The sequence below is a fragment of the Ischnura elegans genome, chromosome 8 (genome assembly GCF_921293095.1).
Source record: "Ischnura elegans chromosome 8, ioIscEleg1.1, whole genome shotgun sequence".
In the NCBI taxonomy this organism is placed as follows: Eukaryota; Metazoa; Arthropoda; class Insecta; order Odonata; family Coenagrionidae; genus Ischnura; species Ischnura elegans.
In genome coordinates this window covers 79,762,654-79,779,785 of record NC_060253.1, presented here as the reverse complement: position 1 = coordinate 79,779,785, position 17,132 = coordinate 79,762,654, and the positions used below count along the sequence as shown (strand labels likewise).

At 44.0% G+C, this 17,132-nt stretch overlaps 2 protein-coding genes across 6 annotated transcripts in view; both read right to left on the bottom strand.

Moving 5' to 3' along the window:
- Positions 1-293: 293 nt before the first annotated feature.
- Positions 294-2,546, bottom strand: LOC124164445 (homeobox even-skipped homolog protein 2-like). The gene has a single exon (XM_046541770.1). It carries the CDS (start codon positions 2,544-2,546, stop codon positions 1,641-1,643), a length of 906 nt encoding a protein of 301 aa, XP_046397726.1. The 3' UTR covers positions 294-1,640.
- Positions 2,547-3,262: 716 nt separating this feature from the next.
- The window catches only part of LOC124163208 (zinc finger homeobox protein 3), a 141,377-nt gene continuing 127,507 nt past the window's right edge, over positions 3,263-17,132 (bottom strand). For 2 of the 5 annotated variants that reach the window (XM_046539941.1, XM_046539942.1), the window contains 4 exons: positions 8,638-15,806; positions 7,257-7,391; positions 5,126-6,199; positions 3,263-3,436 (listed from right to left, as the gene is read on the bottom strand). In XM_046539941.1, coding sequence (XP_046395897.1) covers positions 3,404-3,436; positions 5,126-6,199; positions 7,257-7,391; positions 8,638-15,806 — 8,411 coding nt within the window. In that variant the 3' untranslated portion in view covers positions 3,263-3,403. The remainder of the gene's footprint in view (positions 3,437-5,125; positions 6,200-7,256; positions 7,392-8,637; positions 15,807-17,132) is intronic. The other 3 variants (XM_046539944.1, XM_046539943.1, XM_046539945.1) reach the window with 3 other exon arrangements.

Here is a 17,132-nt window from a genome sequence, read left to right as displayed (position 1 = left end):
TCCCGTCTGAAAACTTGCAGGCGTCGCCCCAGTTGAAACATGGCGAGTTTAATTAGCTTCCTTTTTGCTTTCTGACACTGGCTCCGAATCAAAACTCCGGATGTATAAAGAGAGAACACGTCAATTCATGCAATAAGCTAGAAACGTTTGATCGCATTGATTTTTTTCGAACAGCAAAAATCGCTCATCAGAAAAAAAAACAGTTTGATGATATTCGGTTTCAATGCTTCCATTAAATAATGGAACATTTGAGGAACTTTTTCCTTCTTACATCCTATCTAAACATTTTTAAACTCAAAAATTAACTCCTAAATTTCATTCAAATAGATAGTTTCGTTAAATAATTCTAACACCTCCGATATGCCATTCGATTTTAAGTTTATGCATAAAAAATTCCTTCACCTCAAAACCTATTATCAAAGAACTTCTAACCCTCCGATTCCATAAAACATTTACAATGAGCTAAGTCTTTAATTATCAATGATTTAAAAATTTTCTCTATCCCACCGACTAGGTATGCTACATTTCGTTGGCCAAGTTCTAGGAATTCATTTGATCAAATACCAAAAGCATTTTCCCATACAAAAGACATTCATAAAACCTAACAGCTTCATAACATGGATCCTCAACTCCGATACATACACAGACATTATAAAAAATACATGCCTAGAATTCATAGATAACATCTTCAAAATGCAGTGTAAAAAGGAACCATTTCATGGTTGGAGCTGATGCATTTTGCACCAATTTTGCCTCGGTAAAATATCTAGCCTGATTAAATATTGATTTCAATATTTATATCAACAAAATTTTTATACACAACACAGGACACCAAAATTTATACTATCTACGCCAAAAATCCAATACATAGATCTCGATTTCTAACACTCTAACACAGTAACACTATTCTATTGCTGTTCAGGATTTCCTCAAATATATATGCATATATGTATCGTGAAAAAGACGGGAGACTCCCGTACCTCAATTCGAAATTTCCTTAATGGTTAATAACGCCTAAAGAGAGACCAAACACAACACAAGGGAGACTATAGGTAGTCATTCCGCGTATCTTACACAACCATTATAAATGAAACTATATAGGATGCACGACACAACCAGTCGTATACATTCACGCACAAACACACCCACACGAACACACACAAAAAACACACACTTAAATATCCAAACGAGCGAACCAAAGTGATTTGGTCACATTCAAAACGTAAACCGACACATGTGAATCTACTTGACTTATCCACTTAACACATGTATCCGTCATCAGTAGCAACAAGTTTGGCAATGGTTCATTATTTTTCCAAATATGTGACGGGAGATGTTACTGGGAACAACAAGAATAAGGAGGTGATATCAACGAAGGCTAACCGTTCGTTTACGTACAACGGTGCCTTAGGGCTGAATAAAACTTTGAGGTGATCGTCCGGGAGGTTTCTTTCAAACCGGATCAGATAAAAACGAACTAGGGGCCCGAGTAAATTATGGCAAATGAATGAGGAATTTGGGCAGGAAGATAGGGTTACAGGGGTGTGAGGAAAATTAAGAGAGGGTAGATGTATAAAATGATTTTTTATAAATAAAAGGATATAAAAATTTTTAGTTTTAGTGAGAGAGATAGAGAGAGACTAAAATGGAAAGGAGCACTCACTGGCTGCAGAGAACATGGCTGGATGCAGGAACAGGTTGCCCTGAGGAAAGCCGGCCAGTCCGAGCCCGTAGAGTTGGTGGAAGAGGGCCATGTCTTCGGCTCCGGGCATGCCGCCCTGTCCTCCTTGCCCGGCACCTTGACCGCCACCTCCCGCACCGTTGCCGCCGCCTCCACCGCCGCCTCCGCCGCCGCCGCTACCCAGGAGGGCGGCAGCGGCCGCAGCGGCTGCTGAAGACGGGTTTTTCCCGGCATCCTTGGCGGCCATCGCCATCGCCGCTGCGGAGAGGGAGTTCGGAAAGGAAGCGGCCGCCGCAGCCATCTGCAACATCTGCAACTGGGCTAGCTGTTGTTGTTGCTGCTGTTGTTGGGAGGAGTGTTGTGGTGTTCCTGGCTGCGTGCTCGATGGGGGCGTTGAAGGTGGGTCATTAGGTGGATTGTTGTTGGAAGTCCCTAGCGGGGGCGTGGGAGGGACAGTGAACGGCGTGGAGGGCGAGGAGTCCTGGGTGTCGGACCGCATGCCGACGGGGACAGTGCCGCCACCGCCGACCCCCCCGATGGCTCCTCCACCGCCGGTCCCACCTTCGATGGCCGCCTTTACCGCGTCGATGTGCCGCCGGGTGAAAACATGGTCTTGCACAGAGTATTTGTGGGAGTACTTGAAGTTGCAAAGGCGGCAGTCCTCTGGGGGCCGCTGGGTTTCCGTCTCCACCGTGTTGCCCGTGAACCCGGCGGCCTTTTGCATGGCGAGCTTGCTCTTTTTCTCCTTGGCCCTGGCGTTCTGGAACCATACCTGGACCACCCTCTTGGGCAGCCCGATCTCCCTACCCAGCATCTCGCACTCGGCCATCGTCGGGGTCTTGTAGTCCGCGAACAGGGACTTCATCACCTTGACCTGTGCGGAGTCCCGTGGTGGTTGTCGGTCGTTGAAGTTTACGTAGTGGGGAAGGTAGGGATTTGGGTTGGAAGAAACGCAAATCTGAGATCACTATAATGGTTCAACATACAAGTTGGCCGAGTGCTTTACATAATTTTTTTCTTTCTAATGCGAATAAGAGAACAATCATTTAATATAGTTTTCTGTCCAAAAATGTTCATGCAAAAACTAATGGGAATCAAATCGCAATTCTTTGAAAAATCTTTATCCAAAGCTTGCAACAACATCTGCTGATTTCTGAGATTGGGTTTAAGTATCCTAAAAATAAAAGAAGGCAGACCAATATTTGGAGAAGGGATTTTTATGAAGCATTTGCATTCAACAACGGCTATTATGGGAAACAGCAATCCTTTGATCAACAGAGTAACCATTTGTTAGTGAGAATTAAACATGAATTCAAGCGAAGAAAATTAAGCAAGAGGTTTGCAGCAAAAGTTTTCATTTAATTGCACCACTTTTCACTCAATCGTAACGATACCAGTGACTAATCAACAGGGGCCAATTATTTTCCACCACAGTTACTCTTGGAAAGAGTGTAAATTACACCAGAGAATCTTTTATCAAAAAGGTATAAAGGCTTTGAAACAAATTGACTCTTGCTTGCGTGTTCATATACTTTCCAGGGCATAAGTAAGGATAAATAAAAAAACAAATAAACGCAAGAATATTTTCTAAAAAGTGTTCGTTTATTACAATTCTGAGATTCTTACAAAATAATAGAACGCAATATATAACAAAAATAAAAATTATTTATGCAAAACAAAAGAGTTAATTCCAGATTAACAAATATTGTAATTCTGTTGAAACTATCGCCATCGATATATCTCTTCCGAAAGCTGCTGAAAATAAATGAAGAACGACAATTCTTAGAATTTTTATTCCAACAACGTCAAAATAAAATAAAAAATACGCGCGCGATATCTGAATGCACTTTTGAAACCAAGTAATACAATAAAAAATTTTAGGCTAAATCAATACAAAATAATAATTTATAAAAGTCAAAATTAAAATAAATATTTTTCGTGAAATTCAAAGCAAGAAAAAACTAATGTATTTTGTGTACTACTACTTGCACGCGTGGCAAATGGAAAATAAATTTCCCCTGGTATTTTTTATATCTGAACATTAAAAAAGCATTAGCCAAGCCATTACCAGTTATTTGCTTAATTAATACTATTTCTGTGAAATAAATACATAAGCTTAAGGAAAAACATCACTAATTTACGTATAAAGGAAGAGAACTCTGTTCAGTTCCATCAATAAATTTTTTCATGAACAGAGTTAATTTCACACAGTAATGAACATTTAACCATATTTTCACATTTATACACAACGGCCAACTGTTAAATTGATGACTACATGATATATAACATAAATTTTAATTTTAATTTAGTAATCGGTAAGTGAAAACATAAGGGAATATTTCAGATAATAACGGCAAACCCAACATGCAACGAAGAGAGTAAAAATAAATATGAATATAATGGAACATAATAAGTTGTGCACCATAGGAAAATTTGAAAACATGGACGTAATGGACGTATTGAAATGCGCATACCTTCGGCGAATGAATTCACGCCCAAATACGGAAATAAATCAACTGGGTTGGAGACTGGGTATCATCATTACAAGCAGGAAGTAAGAACTGATCCGAAGCCTAGCAGAGAGAGACTCGAGTTGAGAAAAGGCCTAATATGAATAGGGGCAGCGTCATTGGCGCACTAAAACTTCCAAATTAAAACTAAAACAGCGTTCATACAAATATTTCATAGTAAACAAATACTTTCGCATTGGTTCCCGCACGTTAGTACGCCAACAACCACAGGAAAATTAGAATTTTATTTGCAGAGCGCGAAATTCTACGATACGATAACCGTACTTCTCATGAAACTCCATTATAAACGCAGTATATGAAAGAGGACGCGGAAATATTTGAAGGAAATTTTCTTGAAAACCAATTTCACAACACTAAACACAAGAGAATCATAACCAATAAGCATAAAACCCATAAGCAACAAATAAATGGATTATGTTGAATCAACTTTGTTTTCGGAAAGAGTGAAGACATATCTCTAATAGGAAAGGGAATTAATTTCGTATTTGGCACTCAAAATCAACGCGAGAGAAATATATGATTCGATAAAACTGGTTAAAAGTAAAGTGTGTTTATGTGAAAAGGGATAAGGAATTACAATAAAGAGGAAATTGAGTTTCCTCTACCAGTCGTTTCACCACACTGTGGTCATCGATACGTCTAGTAGATATTAGACTGTATGGTGCTGCGCTCAGAATGTTCCATTCGATCAGCCTGAAGAGGAGTTTAGCCGTTCTTCGGAAAATAACTCAACTTCACCAAGTGTTGCGCTTAGCACTATACGTAAATTTAAATCAATATTTACGATTCTCCGTTTCACCAGGTATGAAAAGATATCTGCTTAAGCAATAATTGACGTTCATTGAACATGGCTTAACAGGGTAGAGAGAATGTAACTACTTTTTAAAAGACAGTTCCCTTGTGTAGGCCTTACCTGTAAACTAGACATTTGCGTCCGGAACCTCTTGCCCGAACCGGCGCCACTGCCGCCGCTAGCTGGCGTACCTCCGCCAGGTGTCCCTCCGGGCGTCGTCTGGTGCCTTTGGGATTGTGTGCTCGACGCCGGAGACGTCGGATTGCTCTCGTCACCGTCCATATTGTCCGTACACGTTTCCGACAGGCTGTCGGATCTCGCGTCTTCCGCACCAAGCCCGAGACCCAACACACCCACTGCCCTGTCCATGCTGATCCCCATCGCACCCGCGAAGGAGGACAAACCAACACTCACGCTACGTTCACTAATGTCCGTCAGGGGACCTTGGTCGGCGCCGCCCTCCGTGCTGATCCTGACGGGCCGACTAAGGTCAACAGGCTTGCTTAAGTCCAAAGGGGCGTCGCTCGTGGACTCGGGCGGAGACTGCCCCATCTCCTGCTTGATCTTCATGCTCAGATCCGTTGCTCCGTGAGATTCCTTGCCGGGGGTAGCCGATGCAGCGGCGGGAGTTGCGCTTCCGCTTCCCGGGGTCGTACCACCGGCGTTACCGCCGCCGCCGCCACCACCACCACCGCTGCCGGCAGTGCCAGAGTTCCCGCGCTCGGTGTTCCCAGCCGACCCGACCGGTATCCCATTCTGCGCGGCCTGGGACTGCATTTCGCTGATGTACCTCTTCATCGACTCCTCGTAAAACTTCTTGAGGGAGTTCTCGGCGTCCTGGGAAGCGGCCGCGGCGGCTGCGGCGGCCGCGAACGGCGAGAAGAGGGGCGAGATCATGTTATGCTGTATCATGGAGGCCGCGGTTCCAGGGAAGCCTCCAGAGAGGATACCAGCGGCTCCAGTCTTTCCGCCCCCAGGGGTAGTATTTCCAGGGGCGCCTTGGGTATTTCCGTCGCCAGTGGTCGAAAAGGAAGCGGAGGAGTCGACGCTGAGCTCTTCGTCCGGCAAGGCATCGATGTTGACGTCTCCTCCCCTAGCGGCCACTTGGTCCGCGTGTTTGGACGCCAAATGAGATTCCAGGGCTGACTTAACCTTGAACAGGGCCGGGCAGAAAGGACAGCGCTTGTTGATGACCTAATGAAGAAGACAATAAACCGTCAAAGATTTGATGCTATTAGAATACACATTTAGAATGATCAGATATCATTTGAAATCAGATACCTATTCCTACTGTTGAATAAAAATGAGGAACTATGCACGAGATGAATTTAGGTCAAAACATATTTAAAATGTTTTGACTTAAATTCATCACTCATTCTTTTTGGTGAAATACAATCGTCAAGTGAAGGTTTAATGGATAACATATTTGTCACATAACATTGGCTTTTATTATTCACTGCTATCGCTGCGAACAATAAAAAACGCCTTGCGGACAATATAAGTTCCTAAGCCAACACACCAAAATAGGTACTAAATGATAATATATATTGGGTGTAAACCCAGTATTTACCCTATATTACATATAACTAAAGAAGCTAATTCCTGACACATGCAAAAAAATATTTGAAATCACTACAGACGACTCGCTGTAGAATAGTTTAGACGAATATTGTAAATGATCCCTAGCCCTATACATGGATATTTAATGAATCTATACCATCCGCCATTAAATAAGTGAAACGACTAAGTCAGTAAATATTAAAATTCACTGCACCTAATGGAGATGATACAAGTACGAAAACACTTGAAAATTACCTACCAGTAAAAACAGAAAATACATAATAATGTTTAATTATTGCAATACATGAAATAAATCGTTATGTTCCACGCCCAAATATTCAAAAAGCAGAATTTTGGAAATGTGGTCACCAAAGAGAAATATTTTAAGCAGAATCGATTCACTAAAAGGTTTGAATTCGTCATCGGAATGAACTCTGCCAGGAACTTCGAGAACACAAATAACTACTCTCGCCCTCATCGAGATATACTGCTTACGGTCACAAAATTTTAAACTAATCACGACTGATGGGATTTGAAAATTATGTTTGACAAAGAAATTCAAGTTCGTACCGAGGGAAGTTGACTTTCACAACTCGTATTTTGTTCGTTATACTAAATTTTCAATGGAATTGACCGATACATGGATTAATTCACGATTGCATGACAAGTAAACAGAGTAAGCGATTCTTACCTGTGCGTGCGCCCTGAACTGTCCTTTGCGCTCTCGCGCTCGTGTGTTTTGGAACCACACTTGCACGACGCGTTTCTTCAGCCCAACTTCCCTTGCGATCGACTCCAGCATCTTACGGCTTGGATTGCTCTCCACCTGCGTGCAAATCAGGCACTTAATTAATACAACAGTAGAATAACAATTGACTATAAAAAAAGCTTATTAAGTGAGACATATCACTGTGCATATCACAAACGCCAAAGAATCAAGGAAACGCCAAAACACCTTTAAAATATCTATTACCAATAATCTAAATCATCTTCCTGATAAAGGCGAAATTGGTGAGACAACTGAACGGTAGAAATGAGAGCTAATAAAAAATCAAAAGGATGAAGATATTATTACATTATATTCATAATGACACATTATCGCTCATTGATACCTAACTACTCAATAAAATCTAAATTCAAAATCTCACGCTGGCCGGTCACAAATCGCTCCTCCAAGTTTTGCAAAATATATTTTTTTCCAAACTATCTTATCAAAAGTCCAGAAGGACAGAGTTTTCTATTTTAAAAGGTCGGGTAATTAGTATCCTTAGCTTAGAGTATCACATATCAATGGAAGTATTAATTAAATGGAAATCATGAGAAAAATGCACACGATTGCAATAGTAATATCACATCGTCACGAAAAAGGATGCTACAAGAAAAAAAGAAGTTTTTCGGTGGAATGAAGTTAGTGCGATCAGTATTCCTTGAAACTTCTTAACTAAAAACGTGAAATATCGGGGAATAGCGGATGGCATGAAGGCGTGAAAATATTAAATGCAAAAGGTCACGACGACATTTTCGAAGATAATGTTGAAACTCGCCCGCTCACAAAAAATGAATTATCGGTATTTTTGAATTTCATTGTTAAAATCCTCAGAAAATAATAAAACTTCTCCCAGAGTCACAATTTGTTAAAGGCACAAAAAATACTTGAAACTTTTCATGAGAACATTCCAAATTCACGTACTAAGTAAGATTTTCAATAAATAATTTCATTCATCTCTATTAATCGCAAGGAAGGCCACCAGCACAAGTAATAAAAATAATTTACTATCCTTATGTGAATCGAATATATTTTCCAATTATATTATTTAAGAAATGAGTATGCCCGTTATAAAGTTTTTGCGGAATTTATATTTAAACGTGCCGCCTTAAGCTACAATTTCAGATTTTTCACCAGAAGAATTAAATGAATGCATGCTGGAACGCTAATCATTAATGCTTTCATATTTGAGCATCGAAATGGAGGTGCATAACAATAGCTATTTACGCACACAATAGTTTGCATGCATGAGCTTAATACAGTTAATATGAATTAGTAGAAATAACATATGAAGAAAGAAACACACCTGATATTTCTGGTACAGGTAGTCGAGCTGTTCCGGTAAGATGGTGGTCCTCAGTCTCTTGTCCTTGGGCGCGGCGTTTTCCTCACCGCCGCTCCTCATCTCGTCTTCCACTTCGTCGAACTTCCGTTTCCCCTGTCCAATGGGCGGGGACAACGTCCCCATGCCAGCATCGTATGACAGCCCCGCTGCGGCGGCTGCAGCAGCCGCAGCCGCCGCCACTGCCGCACCTGAGATACCGCCCAAGTGCTGATGACCCTGAACCGAGTGGACCTGGGGATTTTGTTGCTGTTGTTGATGTTGATGTTGTTGTTGTTGCTGCTGCTGTTGTTGCTGCTGCTGCTGTTGTTGTTGCTGCATTTGGGCGTGCTGCTGCAGGATGCCAAAGGGGGAGTCGGGAGGGTATGAGGGGAACAGGTTTGGATTCATGATGTGAACCAGCTGATGCTCGCGCCACAGCTCGAAACGCGGGAAGACTAGATTGCATTTGTCGCACTGGAAGCTGTCCTCGGAGGCCTCCTGATGGCCGCCGTGCGACTGGGATGGTGTGGGAGGCGGTGATGCCTCTGCCGGCTGGGCACTCTTGCGTCCGTCCGAGGGTGTCGTCGGGGGCGACGGGGCCATGGCGGAGACGAAGGACGGGGGCGGTGGGGGCGGAGGTGGAGGAGGCGGGGGCGGTGGAGGCGGCGGAGGCGGGACCGAAGGCGTGGTCGTCACAGTGGACAGATCGGCGACCCCACGGGATTCCGCCACCGAGCTGGAGTTGGAGTCCTCGGAACTCAGCACGGCGGCTATTTGAGCCGCGGCCGCCTGAGCCTGCGCAGATCTCTTGGCGTCTTCCTCCTTAAAGCAATGAGTTTTCTGGTGTCGGATCAACTCGTAATACCTCTGGAACACCAGAAGGCACTTTTTGCATTGATAGTTAAGACCAGGGGTCCGCTGAAATCTGCCAGCGCCTTCTTCTCCCGGGGGAATGTTCGCGACGTTGGCCATAGCACCGGCGCCGGCCAGGCCGGATCCGATCGTGCCGCCAGCTACAACGCCCGCGGTTGCCTCGACCGGTGGCTGATTCTCATAAACTTTCCTAGCTTTCTGTCGTGCGTTTTGGAACCAAACCACGATTACCCTAGGACTTAGGCTGAGGAGCTTTGACAAGTACTCCAGGTCATCATCTTTGGGATATGCGTTGTTCTCGAAAAACTCTTGCAAAACCTTGATCTGATAGTCTGTAAACCTCGTTCTGTTTGCTCTCTTTCCAGAAGAGCTGCCACTTCCGCCACTGCCCCCGCCCATCGATGACATGCAATCCATTGAGGAGGATGGAGATCTTCCCGGGCTAAGCGTGGACACGGGCGTGGACATACCCATCATACCGCCACCAGATACTACAGTCGTGGGTGTGCTGGTCAGTGCTAGGCCCATCATTGACGTTGGACTAGGAGGAACCTGGCTCTGAACAGGAGATGAAAAAATGGTGGCGCACGGTGCTGCCTTTGGTGGAGCGAGTATGTTGGCTGATGCAGCGCCGCCGGCAGACACTGCATGCGGTGACGTAGAGGATGATGTCACAGGCGCCACAGGTACACCCTCAACTTGAGATCCTAATTGTGTCGCTATAATAGAGGTTAATGTAATGTTTCCATGCGCATTATTTCTCGAAGATGTAGTTGGAATATTTAATGGCACTCCCATAGTACTTCCAATCTGCGTTGCCACTGACGTAGGAACGTTCATCAATCCGGGAGACTCAGGTTCGTCCCTCGTATTTTCCTCGGTAAGGTTAATGACAGGTTTTACGTCTTCGTCCATTTCCATTTTAACTGAACGAGACAGATCATCTCCTCCATATTGCTCATCGCACATCTTAAAACCAATTAACGATGACTCGGCTGATGATCTTTCAACCTGATTTTGCTGAGGAGGGGTAGGAGACTGCGGGGGTGGTTGAGGGGCCTGGGTTGGTTGTGACTGCTTTCTCTTATTTGAAGATGACTGTTGCGCCTGCGTGACTTGACTAAACAATTCCTTCTGCTCCTCAGGATTTAAAGGGGATACTTTAGCTTCTCCTGTCTTTTCATATTCCTCCAAATTGAGGGTGGTAGATGGAGGATTGTTGAAATTGTACGGCGAATCCTTATTTCTTTGTCTCTCCTTGAACAATGTATTCCTGAACCAATGCTTTATCACCTTGGGAGGAAGGCCAGATCGAGAGGCCATTTCCGCAATTTGCTCCTCGGATGGTGAGTTGTTAATGTCAAAATGAGCGCGGAGAATTTTCAATTGATCGTCAGTGATACGGGTGCGGGCCCTTTTCTGCTGTTGCTGCTGCTGTTGTTGCTGCTGTTGCTGCAACTGAGAGGCCATATGATGATGCTGAGGTACATGCGGCAGATGTTGCTGCTGTTGCAGAAGAGCTTGCTGTTTGGCAACCAATAGACCGGCGGGGGTAAACAAGGAATTAGCCGCAGCAGCGGCCGCTGCAAGTTGATCAGTTGGAGATGGTGAATGGGTGGCAGGGGGTTGGGATTGGGTTTGGGGAGGAGGTGGCGGAGGGGCCATCATCATAGGAACCAAAGGTGGCTGTAAATTCATTAGGCCGAGAGGTGACAGCCCCATGGCCGCCATCTGCATCATGGACATTGCGGTCGCCGGATTGTGAAATTGCTGCATAGCCATGAGGTTTATAGCGGCCTGCATCTCGTTCATCTGAGCCGCCAACGATAACTGCATTGCAGAAGCAGCAGCAGCCGCTGACGCCGCGTTCGAAGACGTTCCGGAAGCTGACCCTTGACTCGATCCGTCTTGCGAGGCTGCTCCTCCGTGTCCTTGCTGTTGCTGGTGATGATGAGGAGGATGATCGTCTCTTGGCGTGGACACCGGTCTCGGTGTTGTCGAGGTAGGGTTAGGAGTAGCAGGAGAAGAGGCCCCAGCTCCCTGCGAAGGAGTGGTGGAAGAGATGTTATCTCCCATTGGAGCAGGGGTGGATGAGGCTGTGGGTGTTGTAGGAGTAGTGGATGGTATTGGTACTACATCCGGGGAGGTGCTGTCAGCCCTTCTGTGAGGATTTGGAGTAGAAGACATTCTTTGGCCAAGGTTTACATTCATTGAGGATGTTGATGCGCTCACAGTCGAGGATGACGGCTTTTCGCCTTTCATCATCATCATCATCATAGAAATCTTCTCTTCCTGGTCCTCATCCGTACCAGTCATTGTCGTTTGAGTGGTTGTGGTAACAGGTTGAACTTCCTTATCCGGGGAATTGATTGGTTGTTCAATCTTTGTTGTGGGATTGGCATTTGCTATATTAGAGGTAGTTTGTGTGGTGTTTTGAGTTTGCTGTTGGAGATGCTGGTTAAATGGTAGGTGAATGTGTTGCGGATTATGTTGATGCAACTGTTGCTGCTGTTGTAGCTGCAGTTGTTGCTGCTGATACTGCTGCGCCATTTGTTGTTGTTTCTGCTGATGCTGTTGTTGTTGCTTAATTTCAGCAGCAATAACTGCGGCAGTTTTTCTCTCGTATTCGCTCTTATAACGAGAAGCATATTCCTCCAAAAAATCCAAAGGAACTAAGTCGCGATGGACTTCTTCGCAATGAGCTTTTAAAACCCAAACGCTTGAAAATTCCTTCTTGCAGTGACCACAAACGGACTTGGATACTTCAGGAAGGGGATCAGATTTAATATCTTCCTCCATTTTTCCTTCTTCTGTCTGTGTCTCAACAGTACCAGAGGTTGGGACATCGCCATCAGTTGACGATGTAATTACAGGTTGGTTCTGTGTTTTATTCGATGTTGAAGTAATTTCAGTTGTCTCCTCTCTTTTTTGTCTTCTCTGATGATGATTTTCGTTGAATTGCATGACCAATTCAAAGCCGTAACTCTCCAGCAGGTGTTTATACATTTGAGAGGACTTCCTAGTTGGCATAGAAAACCTTGCAAATGCATCATCTAACATCTGGTGGTGATGGTGGTGGTGATGCAGGCCAGTATTTCCCGGAGTCGTGGGCGTTGCCACGCCAGTAGGTGTCGTTGTTGATACACCAACGGAATTAGGTCCCGAAACCAATGACGGTGAAGGCGATGGTGATGGCACTTTATGGTGCACGCCATAAACAGCCTGCTGCTGTTGATTATTTAGATGGTGATGATGGTGATGGTGGTGGCCATGATGGAAATGACCATGATGGTGGAATCCTCCGACCGTTTGATTTCCTGTAGTGGCTGTGCCTGTTGCATTGGCGTTATTTGATTGCTGATGCAATGAAGGCTGCTGAGCATACATGCAGTACATCTGTGTGTGCTGTATCATTTGTTCATGGTTAGAGAATAATGCATTGCACCGCGGGCAGGCATGCATTCCCCCAGTCTGAGTCTGCTGCTGTCCTTGCGAAGAAGTAGACGAATTCAATATCACAGGCGTTTGAGCATTCGTCGCATTTCCTACCCCAACCGATTGGCTATTTACTTCGCCGCTTACGCCACTAGTTACATTGGTGGACACGTTGGCGGCGGAGTTAGGAACTGTTTCAGGAGATATGGCGCGGGTAGATGCCTGAGTGGCTGTAGTGGGCTGCGATGAAGTAGGAGGAACTGTTGTTGCATGGGCTGCCGAGGTAGGGCCGCCGCTTGGCACTTGGGTGGGTGAAGGAACCGTCGATGAAGATGATGCTGTGGAAGACGCAGAGGACATTGATGTCGGTGACTGCTGCGTCTGCAAACCTGACCCGTGGTGGATGGAATGTTGGCCAAAGTGAGAAGCAGAGTGGTGTGGCGAGTGGAATGAAGACTGCTGTGCTCCATGCACATGGTAGCCATGGCTGCTCTTAGGAGTACCCATCCCACCCGAAGACGCCGCAGCGGCGGTAGCTGCTGCCTGCGCCTGGGCTGTACCCAGTATATCATGTAACAAATTAGAAGTCTTTTCTGCTACCGCTGCTGCTTGAGCGGCGGTCTGCATTGGCTGTTCAATAAGTGGTCTGCTGAGATCAATTTGTCCGCTCAGCGCCAAGTCTTGCAACTTCGACGCCCTAGTTTGATGAAGGACTGATCTCATGTGGATGTCCAACGTTGACCCTTGACTGTAAGCCACTCGGCATATATTGCATTTGTATGGCTTCTTATCATCTTCGTCACTAGGTGTAGACACTGGAGTCAGCGCATTTGATGATGATACAGCATTAATTATCTTTTGACTCGTCGGAGTTGATGGTGACGACACACTCATTACTCCATTGTTATTATTTGGCTGCTGTTGTTCTTGCATAGCTCTCTTCAACTTGTGAAGGTGACTCACGGAATTGTAATGGACGAGCAGAATATTCTTCTGAGTAAATGACTCCTTGCAGACATCACATTTGAATGGTCTGTTTGGATCCAAGTACTTTTCCATTGGATATGATAACTTTTCTCCCTTGCGATGCAATAGCGTCTTATTGTGCCCAGTGAGGTACGACTGCTTTGTATAAGCTACTTTGCACCTGTGGCACTTGTATTTTCGATTAGGGTCATTATATCCATCCTCAGCTACCGCTTGAGAATTCAAGTAGTCTTCCAAAAGCTGCTGTTCCTTGCCTCCGGAGTCGTCACTGTTTTCCTCTCCTCCTCCAGATCCACCACCTCCATCATCGCGCCCTCTTTCCGCTTCCATCATCATCATCATTTCTTCATCAGCAGCTGCAGTAGCTGCACTAGTCTCTTCGTCTACTTCCATTGGCACTGGAGTGGATGCCGTTTCATTTTTTATTCCACTGAGAAACATTCCAAGTCCAGGAACTGGCCCTCCTCCAAGACCAGCCAGCAGTAACGGGTTCGTGAGAAGACTTTGTTTGTATTGTGTAAGCTCTTCTTCTGGCATATCAGTATGGGCACTTTCTACATGTTTGTGAAGCGCCAATATCGATCTAAAGCTCCTTCCGCAGAGTGCACATTTGGTGGCATCCCTGATAATATGGTATTGGGAATGCAATTGAAGTTTCTCCATTGTTTTGAATGCCAAGGAACACTGACTACACCTGTACTTATACACATGCTTTTCTGAAACAGCAGCTGGAGGAGTGTTTGAGGTGCTTGTCCCAATAGTATGTTGAGTGGGCGGAGGGGTTGGTTGCTGAGCATTAGTAAGCCCCCGGGCATGAATTTCCTTGAAATGGGCCTGAAGACTAGAGGCAGACGGAAAATACTGATTACATCCTTTCTTCCAACACAGATATCCGCCACCTGCGCATCCAATGGCTTTAGCCGTGTCCATGTGGCCTGTTTCTAGTTGGTGATTCATAAAATCATCCACTCCCCGGAATAATCTACTACAGCTATGACAACGAAGTGTGTCTTCATTTTCCTCTACTGACTGTGGCTGATTTTCTGTCGGGGACAGAGTTACTACTGCCTCTTCCCTAGAGGAGATATCTCCTTCGCTGCTGGGTTCTTTCGTTCCCTCGGAAGAAGAAAGACTCCTATTGGCATTGTCCTGTTCGTTACTAGATTGCGGACTTGTGTTTACCTGAGTTTGGCCTCCACCACTCTGCTGGCTCTGAGGACGAGACACAGCGTTCAGCCAATGGGATTGGTCCACGAGGAGCAAAAGCCGCTGCAGTCCTTCCGCATTGACGCTGTGTATTCTCATCACGTGTTTCTCCAACAGCGCCTTTTCTTTGAACCCATCTTGGCACAAGGGGCAAAGGAACTCCGGCTGCTGTTGTTGTTGCTGCGACTGCGGTGCACTCTCTTGGCCCTGCTGCGGCACTTGCTGCTGGCTGCGTTGTTGCGGCTGCTGCTGGTGGGAGGAGTCATGGTGTGAATGTTGTGCAAGAACGTGGGCTTGTATGCGCATTTCAGATGTGCTGTTATATGTACAATAAGGACATACGTGAACGGGAGACGTGGCCGCCACCGACGTAGCAGAGGTAGAAGAAGCCGGGGAAGAGGAAGAGATGTTCACAGGAGTCAAGCTGCCAGCGCTCTTCTGTTGCTGGCTCGTTGGGGTCTGAGGAAGCTCATTGGCCAGTGGAGTGGTGGTCGAGCACTCATCGGTTCCAGTCATCCCCTGTTGTTCCAGAGCGTACTTCAGCATGCTCTGCTTGTCCTGCTGTTGCTGCTGGCTGAGTATATCCTTCGCAGCATCCATCTTTTCTTTCTGCTGTTGATTAATCGTGTGTATCTGGGTATCTTTTCTCTCTGGAAAGAAGAGTAAGTAAAAAAAGGTATGTTAGTCTTAAAATCAATTATTTATATTGCAATATTTAGACCAGAATAAGATAAATTATTTTCCAAAAAGCGATTGGCTACGTGTAGTTTTACAAATTAGATATATTTTTCACCACCTATTACTGATGTTACTACCGTGCAGAATCATCGCATTATTTCAGAGTAGTGGATCAAAATAAAACATTCGAGCGCAGTTAAATGAATAAAACTACTACTAAAATTACAATATTACCAATTAAAATACTTTGATATCCTTTGATGTGATAAATTCAAGATAATGAGTCATAAAAGTGCCATTGAATCAAACACACATATAAACTTTAATTTTATTATTTTTAATGCATAAATTAGACGAAAATTAAAATAAAAGCAGACAAATGTATAGTCAGTCAGTCCTAGTTCTAAGAATTTAACATGAATGCACAATCAATTCAGTAACAATGAACGACTATCATTCAGAATGTGAAGGCACTGGTATTCACCATAAATATGTCATGCCTCTATAAAGAGATTCAATCCATAGATTTTACTTTACAATAATGTAATACAAATGCATGGTAATGCACCGGCTTGGAATAACAGATTATGCCTCAATATATATTCAGATTTATTCTATAATTTATACTATGATTCTCATTAAAGTAATAAAACGACATTAATTAATAAAACGAGCAATGGCAGAGGCAAAAGAAGAGGAAGTTCAGACTTATAATTTTCACTAACAAGTATTACTCCAGAAAAATTGCAATAGTATTTTGAACTAAAACACTAAAAAATATTATGAATGTAAAATATCCAATGAAAAAATCTCAAAAGATACCGAATAAAATATAAATTTATGAATTTATAAAAAATCCAAAGAATAAATATATTAAAAATCCAAAAATATACCCAATGCAATTTATTTGATTCAACGATGGGACAATAGACGGCGCAAGATATTTATATTGAACATGTTATCAAATGCTAAGGAAAAGCGGCTAACATACGTGAAGTATGAGTAACATTGAGTATCTTGTACAGAAGTATTACATTGATAAGAATTAAAATGATCAGTATTCGGTACTTAATAAAAATAGCACGAGGTAACTATAATGCACTAAAAACTTGGCACTTCTTAAAAATTTCATACTTGAATGGAAGGTTTGTGCATGAATTAATTATAAAAAGACCGAAAATTAATGAAAATTAAGTATTTAAAGCAATGAGTAAATATAAGACGGCAGGAATAAAACATTCACACGTAAACTCAGCAGACGCTAGACGACCCAACCAACGGAACCGTCAAGAAAACTA